This window comes from Pipistrellus hanaki (genome assembly GCF_964339955.1).
Source record: "Pipistrellus hanaki genome assembly, chromosome: 15".
NCBI lineage: Eukaryota > Metazoa > Chordata > Mammalia > Chiroptera > Vespertilionidae > Pipistrellus > Pipistrellus hanaki.
The window spans coordinates 28,045,225-28,065,844 of record NC_140517.1 but is presented as its reverse complement, the minus strand read 5'-3'; the positions used below and the strand labels follow the sequence as shown (position 1 = coordinate 28,065,844).

Genomic DNA, 20,620 nt, shown 5'->3' with positions numbered 1-20,620 from the left:
TGTGCACATATTATACATGATGAGAAAATTATAGGGTGGGAGAAGCAGTGAACTATACCAAATAAATGTATTTATAAAAATTACTAGAGCCAAAACTGGTTTGGCTCAGTGGATAGAGCGTCAGCTTGCAGACTGAAAGGTCCCAGGTTCGATTCCGGTCAGGGGCATGTACCTTGGTTGCATGCACATCCCCAGTAGGGGGTGTGCAAGTGGCAGCTGATCGATGACTCTCTCTCTCATCGATATTTCTAACTCTCTCTCCCTTCCTCTCTGTAAAAAAAATAAAAAATAAAAAATAATCAATAAAATATATATATTTTTAAATTACTAGAGGCTTGGTGCCCCTTGGGGGATGTCCAACTGACAGTTTCAGCCCAATCCCTGGGCCATCAGACATCCCTCTGACAATCTGGGACTGCTGGCTTCTAAGTTCCCCCCTGCCAGCCTATTCACTCCCACCTGCCCCCATTGCTGGCCTGGTTGGCCCCAACTGCACCTCCGCGCCAGCCTGGTCACCCCTCACTTCTCTCCCCAGCTGGCCTAGCTGCCCCTCACTGTCCCCCCTGCTGGCCTGGACATCCCACACAGCCTGCTGTTTGGTTGTTACTGTAGGGGCGTATTTGCATATTACCATTTTATTAGTATAGACCAATTTGTATATTACCCTTTTATTAGTATAGATGTTCTCTTATAAGGAAATAACATTTCATACTCATCACAATAGGAATAATTTCTTGCCCATTACTAAATAAAATGTTGTCTAAATAAAACACTAAAGTAATTATTGAAGTAATAAAAAGAAGAAACAGTCCTGCTTACTTCTGATCTAAGCCAGACCTTGAAAGTTTAAGAAAATGTCTATGTTGTGTAAATGACATTGTTTCCTTTGGTGTTTAGTCTTTGTTTTATTAAAATAAGATTTTTAAACAATGGTAAACTATTTTTAAAATACAATTTTTTCACTTACTTTTTCATTGTTTATAGTTACATAAAGATAAACCTCAAAAGTATCATCTTCTACAGCACATAATTTGGCTTCCACCTTGGTAGTTGCTAAGTGGCATAAATGAAAACAGTAATTAGCTGATATCAAAAGTATATTTGAAACAATTTGACTATTTCCCACCTATTAATCTCTGCTAACCACTTCTAATTACCCAGTGCCACATGTCCAATGGCTTCCTCCTACAGGTGGGTCTTAATTCAGGAGGGGTCTGGAGGTAGGCAAGTCGAGGGGAGGCTCTCCTGGCAGGCAGGAAGTCTGTATCCTCTGTCCCCAACCAACCACCATCTTTCATCTGAGTCCACTTTCCAAATGCCCACAGAGCAAAGCTCTTTACCCTCTCAGAGACTTACTAATCCAAACAGCAGCTCCATGTATGGGTACCTACTAGACACTATGCTAAGTCCTTTAGAAACGTATTTCATTTCACTCTTACCATAACCTTTGAGGGTCACTGTCCCAGTGAAGAGACCAGGCTCAGCAGTAACAGGCAGTATTCAAATCTAGGCACTCTGCCTCTTCCAAACTCTGTCTCCCAGCATTCCCTAATAGGCTCACAAGGACCAAAACTCCAAAACCAGTGACCCTCACCCCCAACCTCCAATTTCTCAAAGCACCTGGCTGTTTAACACAGGGATGGGGAAGATCTGGCACGAGGGCTATGAAATCATATAAAGCCCATGAAATCATTTGGTCTGGCCCTTGCCAATGCATTAGGGGTGAGTTAATTAAATGTTTGACCAAATATAACAGGCTCTTTTATATATATAATATATATATTATTGATTTTTTACAGAGAGGAAGGGAGAGAGATAGAGAGCTAGAAAGGTCGATGAGAGAGAAACACCGACCAGCTGCCTCCTGCACACCCCCCACCAGGGATGTGCCTGCAAAATGTACATGCCCCTAACCAGAATCAAACCTGGGACCCTTTAGTCCGCAGACCAACGCTCTACCACTGAGCCAAACCGGTTTTGGCTTAACAGGCTAATTCTTAACTTGATAATTTTGTATGGCCTGAGAATGATATCAAATCAGCCAGGTACCTTTGACAGTAAAAAGTTTCCACATCCTGCTTTAACTGGATAGTGGGGCAGCAGAGGAGAAGGGCCAGGGCCTCAACAGGTACAGGCAGCACTCCAAGAGTTCACACCCACTACTTCTCAAAACAGCCCTCAGAGGCTGGCACAGTTATTTGGCTCTTGATTGCCAGAGGTTTGGACAGTTGCCACAAATGAGTTTTCATATTATTGATATATTGCTATATGCAACAATATGAAGAGAACATACTGCATAGATGCTCTGAGACAGTCTATACCTCTTAAATTAGTAATAATGATTACATAATAACTTAGGATTTTAATCAATTGCTGGTTCAGTAAAATGCATGTAAATTTATTTTGCAGTGCTTCAGCTTCTATGCAGACTAAGAGGCAAGCAGTGTTTTTGTGTCAGCATCTCCTACCCATACAGCCCCTTTCTAACCTCACCTCTCAATTACTGATATCCACATCCACCACACACAAAAATAAATGAAAATCCAGGACTGCAGTGTCACTGTGACATTGGGGTAGAAAAGGCTCCAGATAACTTTGAACCCATGTGAGGAGGATCAAACAGCTAAAAATGCACATCTCAAACCTCCCCCCTGAAGGTTAAACCACCGTGGGTTTTGGTTCAAAGCGGCTGCAGATGGCACACTTGCCTTACCTTTTAGGATGTTCTGAAAGTACTGAACAGCTGCAGTGTCCCACTTCTTGGCGGGTCTGGAACAGTGGACAGATTCAATGTCATTAAATAAAAATCTGAGATCAGTACACTAACATCACTTTGTAACATACACTGGGTATTTCCAACATTATTTATTGGCATATGATGCAGGTAATGGGGATGGTCCCAGCTGCCGCCAGCAACAAGCTCCTCTCACTGCTGCTGCCTGCACCTGTGCAAAGGCTCTTCTAGAATGAGCCTGCCATTGTCTGTCCCAACACCATTGCCCCCAGTTACCTGGGACATAGCTGCCTCCCCAACAGAACACAAGCTCCCTGGGGAAGGAATCCTGAGTATGAAGTATTCAGCACAGGCTGGCACAAAGCAAGGGCTCCAAACATGATGGTCAAACCAACATCCTGAGAGTAGCCACTGTTGTCTCATGCTACTCCTGTCGCCCATTTTCTATCATCTTGCCTTTTCCTATGCTTTGGAAAGAAAATCGCAATATACTTCTGCTCAAGATGGTGGCATAGATTAACATAGTACTCACCTTCTCCCACAACCACATCAAAATTACTATAGTTACCATCATTCAGAACCAATTGAAATCTTACTGAAACCGAAGTCCTACAACTAAGGATATAAAGAAGCAGCCTCATCAAGATTGGTATAAGGGACAAGACTGGTAGGAGAGGTGGACACAGGGAAGTGAATGGTCCCACACTCATGTGTGGCACATAAAAATCGGTAGGGAAGAATGAGTGATAAAGGTGAAGAGATTAAGAAGTACAAATTGGCCCAGTCTGGCATGGCTCAGTGGTTGAGCATCTACTTATGAATCAGGAGGTCATGGTTTGGTTTGATTCTCAGTCAGGGCACATGACTGGGTTGCAGGCTGCGGGCTCACTCCCCAGGCAGGTCATGCAGGAGGGCAGCTGGTCAATGATTCTCATCATTGGTGTTCCTATCTTTCCCTCTCCCTTCCTCTCTGAAATCATTCTTTTTAAAAAATATTATTTTTTTTAAATATTCTTTTTAAAAAATAATATAAAAAAAGAAGTGCAAATTGGTTGTTACAGAATAGTCACAGGAATGTAAAGTACAGCACAGAGAATATGGTCAATAATATTGTAATAACTAAATATGGCATCAGATGGGTGCAAGATTTATTGAGATGATCACTTATATCCATGGTCGTCAATCTGCGACTCGTGAGCCACATGCGGCTCTTTGGCCCCTTGAGTGTGGCTCTTCCACAAAATACCACAGCTTGGGCGAGTCTATTTTGAAGAAGTGGCGTTAGAAGTTTAAGTTTAAAAAATTTGGTTTTCAAAAGAAATTTCAATCATTGTACTGTTCATATATGGCTCTGTTAACTAATGGTTTGCCGACCACTGAGTTATATAATCTAATCATGGTGATGTACACCTGAAACTAATACAATTATGTATGCTAATTGTAATTGAAAATTTAAAAAAAAAATTTTTTTAAAGAAAACTGGCCCTGAGCAGTTTGGATCAGTGCATAGAGAGTCGGCCTGCAGACTGGGGGGGTCTCATGTTCGATACCAGTCAAGAGCATGTACCTTGGTTGCAGGCACATCCCCAGTAAGGGATGTGCAGGAGGCAGCTGATCGATGTTTCTAACTCTCTATTCCTCTGTAAAAAATCAATAAAGTATATATATATATTTTTTTTTAAAAGAAATTTTCAGGGAAAGCTATAGGCAGAGGAAGATCAGGAGGAGCCAATATTTGGAAGCAAGGACCAAAAGTAAAATAAGGTTAGAGTGAATGTTTTGTTTCTCTGCTGGTTTTATCAGAGATGCACCACCATCTTCCAAGGGTGTTTTTTATTTTTAATTTAATAAATCTTTATTGTTCAGATTATTACAATTGTTTCTCCTTCCCCCCCCCCAATAGCTCCCCTCCACCCAGTTCCCACTCCACCCTCTGCCCTTACCCACCCCCACTGTCCTCATCCACAGGTGTACAATTTTTGTCCAGTCTCTTCCCTCACCCTCCACACCTTTCCCTGAGAATTATCAATCCACTCCCATTCCATGCCCCTGATTCTATTATATTCACCAATTTATTCTGTTCCTCAGATTTTTAATTCACTTGATTTTTAGATTCCCTTGTTGATAGATATGTATTTGTTGTTCATAAATTTTTATCTTTACCTTTTTCTTCTTCTTCCACTTCTTAAAGAATGCCTTTCAGCATTTCATAGAATACTGGTTTGGTTTTGAACTCCTTTAGCTTTTTCTTATCTGTGAAGCTCTTTATCTGACCTTCAATTCTGAATAACTTTGCTAGGTAATCTTGGTTGTAACTTCTTGCTATTCATCACTTTGAATATTTCTTGTCACTCCCTTCTGGCCTGCATAGTTTCTGTTGAGAAATCAGCTGACAATCATATGGATGCTCCCTTGTAGGTAACTAATTTTTTTTCTCTTGCTGCTTGTAAGATTCTCTTTGTCATTTGCTCTTGGCATTTTAATTATGATGTGTCTTGATGTGATCCTCTTTCGATTTCTTTTGTTTGGGGTTCTGTGCACTTCCTGGACTTGTAAGTCTATTTCTTCCCCCAAGTGGGGGAAGTTTTCAGTCTCATTATTTCCGTCAAATAGGTTTTCAGTATCTTGCTCTTTTTCTTCTTCTGTCACCCCCCATAATTCTGATGTTGGTATGCTTGAAGTTGTCCCAGAGACTTCTTACACTACCTTCAACTTTTTGGATTCTTTTTTCTTTTTGCTTTCTCATTTGAGTGGGGGGGTTTTTGTTGGTTTTTTCTTTTGTTTTTTGTTTTTTGGTTGTTGTTTTTTTTTCGGGGGGCGGGGGGTTGCTTCTTTGTATTTCAAAGCCTTGACTTGATTCTTGCATTCCTCTAGTCTGCTGTTGGGTCTCTGTATAATATTTTTTATTTCAGTGTATGTTTAATTTCTATTGTAGTTGGTCCTTTTTCATATCCTCAAGGGTCTAGTTAAATTTATTGGCCTTTTCTAGGAAATTCTTGAAAAACCTTATAACCGTGGTTTTGAACTCTATATCCAGTCGTTTGTTTTCCTCCATTTCTTTCATTTGTGATCTATTTATTTGTCTCCACATTTTCGCTGCTTTCCTGAGTTGGTAAGGTGGCTTTGTGTGCTAGGAGTCCTATATGGGCCAGTAGATCAGCCTTCCAGTTACCTGAGGTGGACACTCCTGGTGTATCCCTTTGTGGATTGCGTGTACAGCCTTGTTGTAGGTAAGTCTTGATTGTTGTTGGTGTCACTGGGAGGAATTGACCTTCAGGCCAATTGGCAGTGAGGACCCATTTTGTCTATAATGGAAGAACTGCTGCGCTGGACACATGCTTATGAGGCAGGACTTGCTTCAGTGGGGCTTTGGTGCTCTCTGAGTCTGCCTCTTGAATGTGTCACTTATGGATGTGAGTAGTTGAAATGTGGTGTTGTCTCACACTGACCAATAGATACACTAGTTTCTGGATCTCCAATGTGGTGCAGGTCAGCTACTTTCTGAGGCCACCCAGCAGGAGCTACAGTGAGAACTACAGTTTTATCCTCTTTTCTTGGGGTTTGGAGGTTTTGGAGCTGTCATTCCAGAGCTGCAGTTTGTTAGGTTCAGCTGCGATGGGGCAGACCATTTATATGCAAAAGTCGCTGTGTGGAGCTTGGGTGGGTTTGTAGATTGTGCGGGGTGGGGTCTCAAAGAGTCATCAAGCTAAAACGTGGCAAACAGCGATGGCTGCCAGTCAGCCATCTCTGGGTCTCTGTGTTTCCAAGTCCCCGTGTCCTGCGCCCCAGAGCAGTAAACAGTGATTGCTGTGCATATCTCTGTAAGAAAGTCACCTTCCCTTTCCGACCCGATGGCAGACAGTCCAGCTTCTCCGTGTAGGAGTTTAGGTCCCCAGTGTCTCCCCAGAAACTGGAGCTCAGAGTAATCGGGAGCTTGTCTCCCTTTGTTTTGAAAAAAAGCAGCACACCCAGTCGCCCACCACCAGCCCCATTCGTGCGCCTCCATACCTCAGCTTTTCAGTGCTTGTACAAGTCTCAATGCAGGTGATAAACGTTTTGTCTTTTAGTTGTAGTTTTGAAATTGTTGGGCGAGGCAGCAGTTTAGGTTTTTATTTATGCCGCCATATTGGTTTCTCCTTCAAGGGTTGTTTTAAAGATCAAATGAGATAATGTACACAAGCACATAGCCCAGTGCCTAGACTAAAATATTACTAATTTTTCTTTTTACTAAGAAAGACATTAAGTATATTACTTGAGGAGAATTACAAAGGGTTTCTAAAAGAGGGCTAAATCAGTCAATGAAAGAGAAATACCACATGACCTCACTCATTTATGGATATTAAAGAACATTATAAACTGATGAACCAAAAGACAGATATAAAGACAGTAAAGCAACAAGCAGACTGTCAAATTACAGCGGGGAGGGTAGGGACATCTGGGGGAGATAAGAGATCAACCGAAGGACTTGTATACATGCATTTAAGTACAACCAATGGACACAAAACTCTGGGGAGGAAGGGTATGTGGGGGGGGGGGGGAAGACAATGTTAAAATATGTACACAGATAATAATTTAATTTTTTAAAAAAATTAGCCTAGAATTAAATAAATAAATAAATAAATAAATAAATAAATAAATAAATAAAAGAAGGCTAAATAAATGACAGTGGTTCTAGGTGAGCTCTCCCTCCCAGGATCCTGTGCCATTCCCTTTTCACACTTATCCCCTATATTCCTATAAGCATGCATCCTCTAAACTCTAAGAGATCCCACGAGGCTTGCAACCAGGAAGCAATGGGCAGCAGCATCTTGTCCTGGGCTAACCCGCTGACCCTGTCCCCAAGACTCCCTTTCAAAAATTTAAAAAAAAAAATTATATTAAATCTTTAAAAGACTGGTTGTAGCCCTGGTTGATTGCTAAGTGGTTAGAGCACTGGCCCACAAATTAAGTCACAGGTTTGATTCTGGTTAAGGGCATATACTTAGGTTGAAGGCTCCATCCCTAGCCCCAGGCAGAGAACATACAGGAGGCAACCAATTGAGGTCTCCCTCTCTCTCACATCAATGTTTTTCTTTCTGTATACCCCCTTCCCTTCCACTCTCTCTAAAAAGCAATGGGAAAAAATATCCTTGGGTGAGGATTAACAACAACAAAAAGACAGTGGTTCTAAAACCTTGCTACACACAATAAAATTATCTAATAAGCTTTAACAAAAAATGATTAATAGAATCCTAATAAGAAAAAGGCCCAAGAGAAAAATCAATCTAGACACTTAACAGGTAAATCAGTCTCACATGTCAATGTGTCTGTGTGTCTTACACACATCACATACAGAATAACTACATCACAGATACCCAAGTTTACAAGTCAGGAAAATACAAATTAAAACAAAATAGCGCCCTTGCTGGTTTAGCTCAGTGGATGGAGTGTTGGTCCTGGAGACTGAAGGGTCCCAGATTCGATTCCAGTTAAGGTACATACCTATGTTGCAGGCTCCATCCCCAGTGTGGGGCGTGCAAGAGGCAGCCAATCAATGATGTTTCTCTCTCATCATTGATGTTTCTATTTCTCTTCCCTTCTCCCTTCCTCTCTGAAATCAATAAAAATGTATTTAAAAATATATCATCTTCACCTAGCCATCAAGCAAAAATGAAAACCCCTGATGATATCCAGTGTCGTGTGGGGAAAACAGCACTTTCTACACCTCAATTACAGAAATACAAATCACTAGTCCTTTTGAAGGGAAATTTGATAAAATCTATAAAAACTGCAATATGCATATTCAGACACATTCTAAATGAAGGGTACTTGTCAAAGAAGGTAATCAAAACCCAGCAAGATCACTTACTTAAAGGCCTTTGCCTACAAAGAGGTATGTCCAAGGCAGGGAAGGTCCCTGAGGAGCCCAATATGCTGGGAGAGGGGTAATGCAGAGGGGGAAGCTGACTGCTTCTGAGGGAGAGCTGGACACAGACAGGTAGCCATCTAAGTCACCCAGGAGGGTAAGCAACTGCTGATGTGAAATAGGGACAGGGGAAGAGGCAGGGGATGCTTTGGCAGCTTGGCAGGGTGCAATGGCCTTAGCGGAGACAAGCTGGTTTGGTATCTTCTTAGTGCAGGTTCCAAGGCCAGCACAAAAGTGATGCATTCACCATTTCAAGGGAACTGAAGGTGATGGAAGCTGGAGGAACGGAGATGGGAGGGTCTCCATAGACTCCACAAAAGCATCCACAAGAGAACACAATGCAGCACAGCACCTCAGGATGCACAAGTAGAGCAAGCTGAGTCAGAATTGTGCTGTTTCTATAGCTTTTCTTCCCACAATGTCACAGTCCTGGAGGAATAGGGAGGAGGAGCCCCAGGTGGGAGGATGGGGCTTCCCCTAGGACCTCAGGTAGTCTTGTTTAAGACTGCAAAGATCACAGCCACACTCCCAACAGAGTACTGCCCAATGCAGGGACCTGTCCTGTACAAACACTAGCAATGGGGCCAAATACTAGGGAGAAAGAGCAAAGATAGGGTGCATGTGTGTGACATGTGTGCGTATGTGTGTACACACATGTATACCTATCTACATTTATGTTTTATACAGACATATCTATATTTTGATGAAAATGTACAGTGCAAAATTGTTTGTAAACAATGTAGCTGGCTATCAAAAGAGAAATGGTTAAATACAGCAAGTATGCCATTATATTGTATTTACCCATGAAAAAGACTGAAAGTAGAAGAGGGTACAAAGAGTTTCAACATACATTGTTATATTTGCAAATAAGACAGTAAGTTGTAATTTGCATAAAAGCTCCATGTAAATGAATATGTATATAAGTCCTGAAAAGAGTCTGCAAGTTCAGAGCCTACACAGGTCACAAAGGCCTCCCAGAAGAGAGGAAATGGGGCTGGAGAGGAATGCAATGAACTTTTTTTTTTTTAATGCTCCATAACCCTACATGCTGTTACCCTTAACAGTTATTACTTTTTAAAATATATTTTTATTGATTTCAGAAAGGAAAGGAGAGGGAGATAGAGATAGAAACATCAATGATGAGAAAGAATCATTGATCGGCTGCCTCCTACACACCCCACACTGAGGATGGAGTACACAACCAGAGCATGCACCTGACTGGGACTTGAGCATTGGTCTCCTCGTTCATAGGTTGACCCTCAACCACTGGGACACACAGGCCGGGAAGCTATTACTTTCTGTAAGTGAAAGAGAAAAAAGGAAGCTAAAAAGCATAGAGTTCAGACCCTACTCTAACCCCCTTATTTGCGGTCAGTGTAGGTGGAGTTGCCCAGAGAATTCTGCTTATGACCAGGTTTGACACACATGGACTCACAAAAATCTCCTGAAGAAAAAAAGAGACCCTTGAGATGGCTTCGCACTTCTCAAGAGGAATTAATCTCATAGATACATAAGATACTCAGTTAAGTGTTTCACCAATGAGTTACCGTATTAGAAGATGTACTTACACAATTTTAGCACTGTCTTCACAAAAGTCAAAGTGTAATGTAACAGGTTTTGTGCAATACAGTCTGAATTTTTTCGCTCTGTAGGGAAGCTGCATAAAAGTTTCTACTGCAACTCGAATGCTTTAACAGTGAAACAGAAATAGTTCAATTATAAAGAAAATTATATGTAATATTTCTTTAAAGTACACCAATATAATTAATGCACAACATAAAAACAAAACACACAAAAAAACATTATTTTTGTTTCTAATTTAGCCACTAACAGCAAGAAATACTTAGAAACATTTGCCAAAGGTGACGAACACCGGTTCTTGAGCAGGGGAGAGGAGGGATCGCACTTTTTTTAATACATGCAGAACATACACAGGTATTCAGTATAACTGATGTTAAAATTTCATGGCATGGCCCGACTCAGTGGATTGAGCATTTTCCCATGGACCAAGAGGTCACTAGTTTGATTCCAGGTCAGGACACATTGTGGGCTCAATCCCCAGTAGACATGCTGGAAGCAGTTCATCGATGTTTCTCTCATCAGTGTTTCTCTCTCTCTCCCCCTCTCCTTTCCTCTTTGTAAAATCAATAAAAAACATATACTTTTTAAAATTTCATGGCATGGGAGTGGGGAGGGATTATAAAAATGTCTCGTGAGGTTCTTACATTGAAAAATAATGATCAAACTTGGGAGCAAATTTTATTTAAGATTTTTAAGTATCAGCCCTGGTCAGTGGCTCAGTTGGTTGAGCTTCATCCTGATACGCCAAGGTTGCAGGTTTGATCCCTGGTCAGAAAACATACAAGAATGGACCAATGAATGCATCAGTAAGTGGAACAATAAGTCAATGTTCTCTCTCTCTCTCTCTCTCAATTAAAAATTTTTTAAATATTTGAAAATATTTGTTTCAATTTCAATACACAACCAGAATTACCTTAAAGTTTCTATAAATGAGTCGGGACCGGTTTGGCTCAGTGGATAGAGCGTCGGCCTGTGGACTGAAAGGTCCCGGGTTCGATTCCGGTCAAGGACATGTACCTTGGCTGCGGGCACATCCCCAGTGGGGGGTGTGCAAGAGGCAGTTGATCGATGATTCTCTCTCATCGATGTTTCTAACTCTCTATCCCTCTCTCTTCCTCTCTGTGAAATATTAATAAAATATTTTTTTTAAAGTTTCTATAAATGAGATGTTTTCATAGATAGTGTTTGTCAACTCTGCACAAAAGAGCTGAAAGGACTGAGATTTGATAAGTTGCTCAACATTTTGTTTTTTTTACCTTCTTCCAGGTAAATGACAGGCTTGAAAACACCATTTCATCACACCCTGGTTATGAAGATGCCGCATGGACAGGCTAGGCACCTTCTGTCACAGTTCAGAAAACAGTGGTGGCATTAACTGCCCCTCAAGGCCTCCTTGTGCTCTATTTAATCATATGATTCTCTTGCCCAAAACAAACTAAACTTAACATTCCAAACACTAAAAGAAAACATCCCCCAAAAGTTCAACACAACAGGTGTGTGTGTTTTTAACAATTATAGTTATAAAGTTGCAAACCACAAGCTAGAGATGCATCCTTTTTTTAAAAGTATCTACAAATTCCCAATGTCTGATACCCCCTTCTGCCATGGCATTCTTAAGAAAATTCAATCAGATAAACCTCTTATTGCAATTAAAATCTATTTGGTGCTACTCTTTTGGAAGAAGAGTCCTCATATTTATTAAACTGATATCCTCTTAATCTGGGATGGGAAACCATGGAAAAATAACCACAAACACTTACTGACAATATTTTCTCATGAACTGTGACATGTGGCTGGGGCACCTAGGAGATGCAGAGCACCTGCACTTTCTAGGAAAAGAGGTGGGAGGAGGCTGGAGCTGCCTGCTAAGTCTTCATTCTGACTACTTGCTCCGACACTCACTGCCATGGAGAAGTGAACGGAACCTGAAGTCTTAAAGAAGGCTTCCCTTATTGAAGAAGGGGCGGGGGGGAGCAAAAAACCTCCAGCTTACGACCTCTATCCCCTTACTTTGAACATTGGCACACTCCTTTAAAACTGGCATTTGTCTCCTTAAAGAGCATAAGGCAAAAAAAAGTCATACGTACTTTTTCGATTTCACTGGAATGTACTTGGCAAAATCCACAAGGAAGCATTCTGCCAGGTAATGGTCTGCTGAACATACAATTGACTTAATGACAGCCCTGCACCAGCACTTGAGTTCCTGACAATAAACCACACAAACCTACAAAATGAAAACTTCAGTGTTAACATCTCTAGCCACTTAATGGGATCCTACAAGGTACTCTCAAAATCATCTCAACCTCCATTTCACCTTTAAGAAGAGGAAAGAGATTCAAGGGGGCTGACCCTGCCTAAGCTGGACACTGCTTATCAGTGAAAGAATTTCATTAAAGAACACAGGATACTGAATTCTAGTGCATTATTTTTCTTACGACAATGCTTTTGACTGCTTACATGACAATTTAAAGGAAGGTTTCTTAAATCAAAGCTTAAGAAATGAAACCTCAACCCCAGGTCATCTTCCCCATTTACCTCCCATGGCTTTTACTGCCCACTGACACCTGTTTACTACCTAACACACCTGTACGTCAGCTCTGTGATGTGGATTTTTTTGTCTGTTTTGTTTATTGCCATACCCCCAACACCTAGAACAGCGTTTGGCCTGAACTAAAGTCTTCAAAAACGACTTGTTGAATGGCATAGCTGATTGGAGCATTACCCCATGCATCAAAAGGTGGCAGAGTGTATAAAGGAAGCAACCAATAGAATTTTTTCTTTCTCTCTCTCTTCCTCTCTCCCTTCGTTTCCTCCCTCCCTTCCTCTCTCTCTAAAAATCAATTTTAGCTTGGCTGGTGTGGCTCAATGGTTGAGCATCAACCTATTAACCAGGAGGTCATGGTTTGATACCCAGTCAGGGCCCATACCCAAGTTGTGAGCTCATCCCCAGTGTGGGGCATGCAGGAGGCAGCCAATCAATGATTCTCTCTCATCAATGATGCTTCTATCTTCTTCTCCTTTCCTCTTTGAAATCAATAACATTTTTTAAAAATAAAAATCAATTTTAAAAAATATTCTTGGGTGAAGATTAAAATAATAAATTTTAAAAAAATAAATTTCTGTAGTCCCATTTTAGGGAAACTACCCTGCTGAATTGATAGGCCTGGGCATCCCGGCTGTCCCACAAGACTGCCAGGCCACAAGTGACTCAACAGCAATCCCCAGACCGGCAAACCAAATACAAAGTGGCCCAGTGGGGACAGCTGTGCCCAGCAAAGAAGTAGGCCAACTGAGAATCTACCCTTAGGAATTAAAGTTGGAAAATATACTGCAGCCATTCTGCAAAACTCAAATAATTCAAGATATATTCTGCCAAAGGATGGAGGTTACTTCTGTTTAATTCTTATGTCAAAGTAACTTGTAGGAATGGTATGAATAGGTACTAATTCACATAGCCAGTTAACTTTGAAGTTGTGGTATATTAGGGTTTCCACTAGCCAAAAATGGAATAAATTAGGCATCAAAAACAATTATTATAACTGATTAATGTATTAAAAGCCATGAGTTCAATACAGTACTTAAAAAATAAAAAAGAGAAACAAAACACCCTGTGGACATCAATGTAGATAACTAGGCATAAGTCACTATGCGTTCCTAACTTTCCAGGAAAAACTGTATTATGTCAGGGTAGCCGAACAATCCTAACACGAGGGAACATTCTCTACAGAAGAACTGCAGCTCGTGAACACAGAAGGAATGTGAAAACAACCAATTTGCAAGCTTAAGTGAAAGCACTGATTGGGGCTTTGGTAATCACTGGATGGTACAACCATGACATGGAAAGTTGATGGCACCACCAACAGGGAGCACACAGGCTGTCGCCATCTAAATCCACTGGTCAATCTTAGCATCATCAAAAGTGATATTATCTCCCAACCCAATACAAGATGATGCTTATAGTACCAATCATTCCAGGGGACCCGGGGCAAGTGACCCTAAATCTAATCAAAGCTTTAACTACTGGGCCACAGAAAATACAGGGTATACAGAGGGAAAGTTCACACCACCACCACAAGGAAACAATCAGGCTATCCAAACTGTGGAGTGTTTCTTTTTAATATGGAGTTGTTGTTTTTTGTAGTTTCTTCTTTTTTAAAATTTTATTTTATTGTTTAAAGCACATGTGTCAAACACATGGCCCACGGGCCAAATCCAGCCCGCCAGGCCTTGCAATGTGGCCCGCACCGCGCTGTCCTCACTGCACTCCACTGTCAGTTTATGACATTGTCAGTTTATGACTGTTCAGTAAACCATTCGGCCCGCGATTTAGGCTGGATTTTAGATTTTGGCCCCTTCTCTGATTGAGTTCGACACCCCTACCATAGAGCAAGCAGGAGGCTTGGCTTTGCTCCAGGCTACAAAGTTTCAATTGTAGAAGATGAATAAACCCCAGATACCAGGGCCTCTGCTTGGGTTGCGGGGGGGAGGGGGGGGGGAGGTTTTACCAGCACAGGCCCCTCGCCCAGTCTGCCCAATGCCCCAGGGAACCCCTACCTGGGGCACCTTTCAGGGCAAACCAGCTGGCTCCCACCCATGTACCAGACCTCTATCCTATCTAATAAAAGAGTAATATGCAGATTGATCATCACTCCAACACACAAGATGGCTGCCCCCATGTGGTCAAAGATGCTGCCCCGATGTGACACAAGATGGCCACCGCAAGGAGGGCAGTTGTGGACAGTCAGGACAGCAGGGAAGGGCAGTTGGGAGGGTCCAGGCCTGCAAGGGAGAGCAGTTAGGAGTGATCAAGCCTGCAGGGGAGGGCAATTAGGGGTGACCAGGCCAGCAGAGGAGGTAAGTTGGGGGTGACCAGACCTGAAGGGAAGGGCAGTTGAGGGGGACCCAGGCCTGCAGGGGAGAGCAGTTAGGGGCAAACAGGCTGGCAGGGGAGCAGTTAAGCATCCATCAGGCTGGCAGGGGAGTGGTTAGGGGGTGATCAGGCTGGCAGGCAGAAGCAGTTAGGGGCAATCAGGAAGGCAGGCAGGTGAGCAGTCGGGAGCCAGCAGTCCTGGATTGTGAGAGGGATGTCCCACCAGGATCGGACTAAAACGGGGGGTCGAACATCCCCGAGGGGTCCCAGATTGGAGAGGGTGCAGCTGGGCTGAGGGACACCCCACCCCTGTGCACGAATTTCATGCACAAGGCCTCTAGTTAAATTATAATTTAGTTCTGTCTGCCCAGGACTGGACAATTATTAAAAGAAAGAAATCGCCCTAGCTGGTTTGGCTCAAAGAACAGAACGTCATCCTGTGGACTAAAGGGTCCCAGGTTCAATTCCAACCAAGGCCACATGCCTGGGTTGCAGGCTCAATCCCCAGTAGGGGCATGCAGGAGGCAGCCAATAAATGATTCTCTCATCATTGATGTTTCTATCTTTCCCTTCCTCTCTGAAATCACTTTATTTAAAAAAAAATTTTAATTAAAATAGAACAACTTTGTGCCACAGCCCCAGCTCCCTGCTAGCAGCGCCTCCCTCCACAGGGCCAGGGGAGGTGAAACCACCAGTGCTGCCGGCTGCCTAGTGCTGGCTTATGGCACAGCAGCTGGCTTTGAAAGCACTTTAAGAGGGTCCTTGGCCCAAGCCAGGGTGCTAGTTGGAATGTGGCCACTACTTCAGCAGCTACCTGTGGCTTAGAGATGAGTTTTCTGGCAAATGGGAATTGAATCTGTTTCCAAACCCTCCTTCCTCCTACCATGCTCCTCCCCCTCCTCAGGCCCTCTCTCCTTCCTCTGCTGTCACCCCTGAGCGCCCCCCCGACCCCAACACATCCCCCGTGCCTCTCACTGCACAGGACCAGGAGCACCCACCGAGGCAGACATGGGCTCCTGCAAGGGCTCCGGGCCGCCACATTGTATGCCTCGCGGTGCTGGGGCCCCTGAGCACGTTTTACCCCCAAAGAGAGGACAACAGGTGCTGCAAGGCTGAGGGAACCTGCGCTCCTGAGGATCCGGAAATGCTTATTGAGAAAGGAAAATTTGCAAAATCAAAAGGCTCTTTCTGAGCCAAGGAAAATCTGGACTTGAATGGAAAACCCGGAGCCAAGTGACAAGAGGGAAGTTCCTGGGAGTCTTGGTTGTGCAAACCAGATGGCCCCTTAGCCCCAGAGATGAGCAGAACATGTCCTCACTTGGCACTTTCCAATTTACAAAGCTCTTTCCCAGATGCTGAGCCACTAGAATCGATCTTCGCAGCATTCAGAATTACTGCCATCTCCACAAAAGGCCTGAGAAGGGAGTGCTAGGGGAGGGTGCGGGGCCTGTCTGTTCACAGCGACCAATCCTATGAGCCAGTCTGGCTGAGTTTGGCGTGTCTGAAAAGTAAGACGCTCATTCATTCATTCTTCCCTCTAACCAATGTGTGGGGGTCGGGGGAGGGGAAGGATGAAGATGCGTTGGCAGCGATGTGGGCTCTAAATTCTTGACTTTGTGCAGGAAAGATTTCACGAGTCCCAGTGATGGTGAGTGTACGTTATTAAAGCTGGGCAGTGAAAGGAAGGGCTTCAGATAAAAGCAAGATCATTGCAACGGACCGAGCCCAGACGGAGCTGCCGTGGCCTTTGGCAATGTGAGGAAGAGTAAAGCCTAGGCGTGGCTCCCTTGCCCCTGTAGGACACATGCGTCAAACACAAGGCCCGCGGGCCAAATCCAGCCCGCCAGGCCTTGCAATGTGGCCCGCACCGCGCTGTCATCACTGCACTCCGCTGTCAGTTTATGACATTGTCAGTTTATGACTGTTCAGTAAACCATTCGGCCCGCGATTTAGGCTTGATTTTAGATTTTGGCCCCTTCTCTGATTGAGTTCGACACCCCTACTTTAAAGTATTAAAATAGTAGTACATGTCTCCTTTTTCCTCCATTGACCTTCCCCCAGCCTCCCCTACCCCCCAGCACATGCCCTCACCCCACCCCACGTGTCTTGCATCCAATGATTATACTTATATGCATGTATACAAGTCCTTTGGTTGATCTCTTACCTCCCCCAACCCACTTCTCCCCAGGCTTCCCACTGTAATTTGAAAGTCTGTTTGATGCTTCTCTGCCTCTGTATCTATCTTTTTGTTCATCAGGTTATAATGTTATTATCCATAAGTGAGTGAGGTCATGTGGTATTTTTCACTGACTGGCAATTTCACTTAGCATAATGCTCTCCAGTTCCATCCATGCTGCTGCAAATGGTAAGAATTCCTTATTTTTTTAATAGCAGCATAGTATTCCATTGTTTAGATGTATCATAGTTTTCTTTTTAAATTTTTTTTTTTTTGTACCATAGTTTTCTAATCCACTCATCTGCTGATGGGCATTTAGGCTGTTTCCAAATCTTAACTATTATAAATTGCGCTGTTATGAACATAGGGGTGCATATATCCTTTCTGAATGGTTTTTCTGTTTTCTTGGGATATATTCCTAGAAGTGGTATTACTAGGTCAAATGGCAATTTTATTTTTAAATTTTTGGGGAAACACCATACTGTTTTCCACAATGGCTGCACCAGTCTACATTCCCACCAACAATGAAAGAGGGTTCTTTTTTCTCCACATCCTCTCCAGCACTTGTTTGTTGATTTATAGATGATAGCTGTTCTGACAGGTATGAGATGGTACCTCATTGTTGTTTTGATTTGCATCTCTTGGATTAGTGACTTAGAGCATTTTTTCATATGTCTCGTGGCTTTCTAAATGTCCTCTTTCAAAAAGTTGAATTGTTTATCTTCTTTTTGTTAAGTTGTGTGAGTTCCCTGTAAATGTTGATTAAACCCTTATTGGAGATAACACTGGCAAATATGTTCTCCCATGCAGTGGGTTTTCTTGTTGTTTTGTTGGTTTCTTTTGCTGTGCAAAAGCTTTTTATTTTGATATAGTCTCATTTATTTTTTCCTTAGATTATCTTGCCCTAGGATCTGTGTCTGTAAAGACATTGCTATGACATACGTCTATAATTTTGCTATCTATGGAGTCTTGTAGCATTTTTATGGTTTCCCTTCTTACATTCAAGTATTTTAGCCATTTTGAGTTTGTTTTTGTGCATGGGGTAAATTGGTGATCTAGTTTCTTTTTTTTTTTTGCATGTATCTGACCAAATTTCCTAGAACCATTTATTAAAGAAACTGTTTCGACTCCACTGTATGCTCTTACCTCCTTTGTCAAATATTAATTGAATATAATGGCTTGGGTCAATTTCTGGGTTCTCTATTCTGTTCCATTGGTATATATGTTTGTTCTTACACCAGTACCAGGCAGTTTTGAGAATCGTGGCTTGGTAATATAGCTTGATATCTGGTATTGTGAATCCTCCAACTTTGTTCATCTTTCTCAGAATAACTGTGGCTATTCGGGGTCTTTTTTTATTCCAGATGAATTTTTGGAGCATTTGTTCTAGATCTTTGAAATAAACCATTGGCATTTTAATAGGTATTGCATTGAATCTATAGATTGCTTTAGGTAGTATGGACATTTTAATGATGTTGATTCTCCCAATCTATGAACATGGTATGTTCTTTCACTTGTTTATGTCTTCCTCTATCTGCTTTTTCAATGTCCTGAAGTTTTCTGAGTACAGGTCTTTTAAATCCTTACTTAAGTTTATTCCTAGATATCTTTTTTTATTTTTTTTTTAAATATATTTTATTGATTTTGTACAGAGAGGAAGGGAGAGAGATAGAGAGCTAGAAACAACGATGTGAGAGAGTTATCGATCAGCTGCCTCTTGCACACCCCCTACTGGGGATATGCCCACAGCCAAGGTACATGCCCTTGACCGGAATAGAATCCGGGTCCCTTCAGTCCCCAAGCCAACGCTCTATCCATTGAGCCAAACCAATCTCGGCGATATCTTTTTTTTTTTTTTTTTTAATATATTTTATTGATTTTTTACAGAGAGGAAGGGAGAGAGATAGAGAGATAGAAATGTCAATGAGAAACATTGACCAGCTGCCTCTTGCACACCCCCTACTGGGGAGTGCCCGCAACCAACGTACATGCCCCTGACCGGAATCAAACCTGAGACCCTTCAGTCTGCAGACCGATGCTCTACCGCTGAGCCAAACTGGTTTCAGCTATTCCTAGATATCTTAATTTTATTTGTGTATGTGTGCGCGCGCGTGCGCCCAATGGTAAATGGGATTTTTTTCATTTCTCTTTCTGTGAGTTCATTATTGGTATATAAAAAGGCCATAGACTTTTGGGTGTTAATTTTGTAACCTGCTACATTGTTAAATTCATTAGGTCTATTTTTTGATGGAGTCTTCATGGTTTTCTATGTATAGTATCATATCTACAAATAAAGACAGTTTTACTTCTTTTCCAACTTGGATGCCTTTTATTTTTGCTTCTTGTCTGATCGCTATGGCTAGTACTTCTAGTACCGTGTCAAACGAGAGTAGTGACAGTGGGCATCCTTATCTTGTTCCTGTTCTTAGGGGAAATGGTTTTAGTTTTTGCCCATTGAGTATATGTTGGCTGTAGGTTTGCCATATAGGGTTTTTATTATGGTGAAGTATGATCCCTCTATTCCCACTGTGCTGAGAATTTTTATCAAGAAAGGGTATTGGACTTTGTCATATGCTTTTTCCACATCAATTGATATGATTATGTGATTTTTGTCTCAGTTTATGTGATCTATCACATTTATTAATTTGCACCATATTGTACCATCCTTGCATCCCCAGAATAAATCCCACATGGTCATGGTGTATAATCTTTCTAATATATTGCTGAATCTGAATTGCTAGAATTTTGTTGAGGATTTTAGCATCTATGTTCATCAAGGATATTGGCCTCTAGTTCTCTTTTTATGTGGTGTCTTTATCTAGTTTTGGTGTTAGGATAATGTTGACTTCATATAAAGAGCTTGGAATTATGCCTTCCTCTTGAATTTCTTGGAGTAGTCTGAAGATAGGTTTAGTTCTTCTTTGAAAGCTTGGTAGAACTACCCTGTAAAGCCATCTGGACCAAGGCTTTTGTTTGCTGGAAGATATTTTTATCACTATTTCAATTTCTTTGGTAGTTATTAGACTATTCAGGTTTTTTTTATTTTTCTTGGTTGAGTTTTGGGAGCTTATATTTTTCTAATTATATGTCCATTTCGTCAAGGTTGTCCATTTTGTTGTTCATAGTGTTTTTTCATAATCGTTTGTATTTCTGTGGGATTGGTTGTTACTTCACCTCTTTCATTTCTGATTTGGGTCCTCTATCTTTGCTTCTTGGTGAGCCTGGCTAGATGTTCATCATTCTTGTTTGTCCTTTCAAAGAACCAGCTCTTGGTTTTGTTGACCTTTTCTGTGTTGTTGTTGTTTTGTCTCTATGTCATTAATCTTCACTCTGATCTTTATCATTTCCATCCTT

At 42.0% G+C, this 20,620-nt stretch overlaps 1 protein-coding gene across 1 annotated transcript in view; it reads right to left on the bottom strand.

The window, feature by feature from the left end:
• The window catches only part of TDRD12 (tudor domain containing 12), a 114,241-nt gene that overhangs the window by 79,297 nt on the left and 14,324 nt on the right, over positions 1-20,620 (bottom strand). Inside the window, exons 4-7 of the mRNA XM_084905689.1 lie at positions 12,308-12,444; positions 10,208-10,327; positions 2,714-2,769; positions 968-1,053 (exon numbers count right to left, since the gene is read on the bottom strand). Of these exons, the coding sequence (XP_084761815.1) occupies positions 968-1,053; positions 2,714-2,769; positions 10,208-10,327; positions 12,308-12,444 (399 nt within the window). The remainder of the gene's footprint in view (positions 1-967; positions 1,054-2,713; positions 2,770-10,207; positions 10,328-12,307; positions 12,445-20,620) is intronic.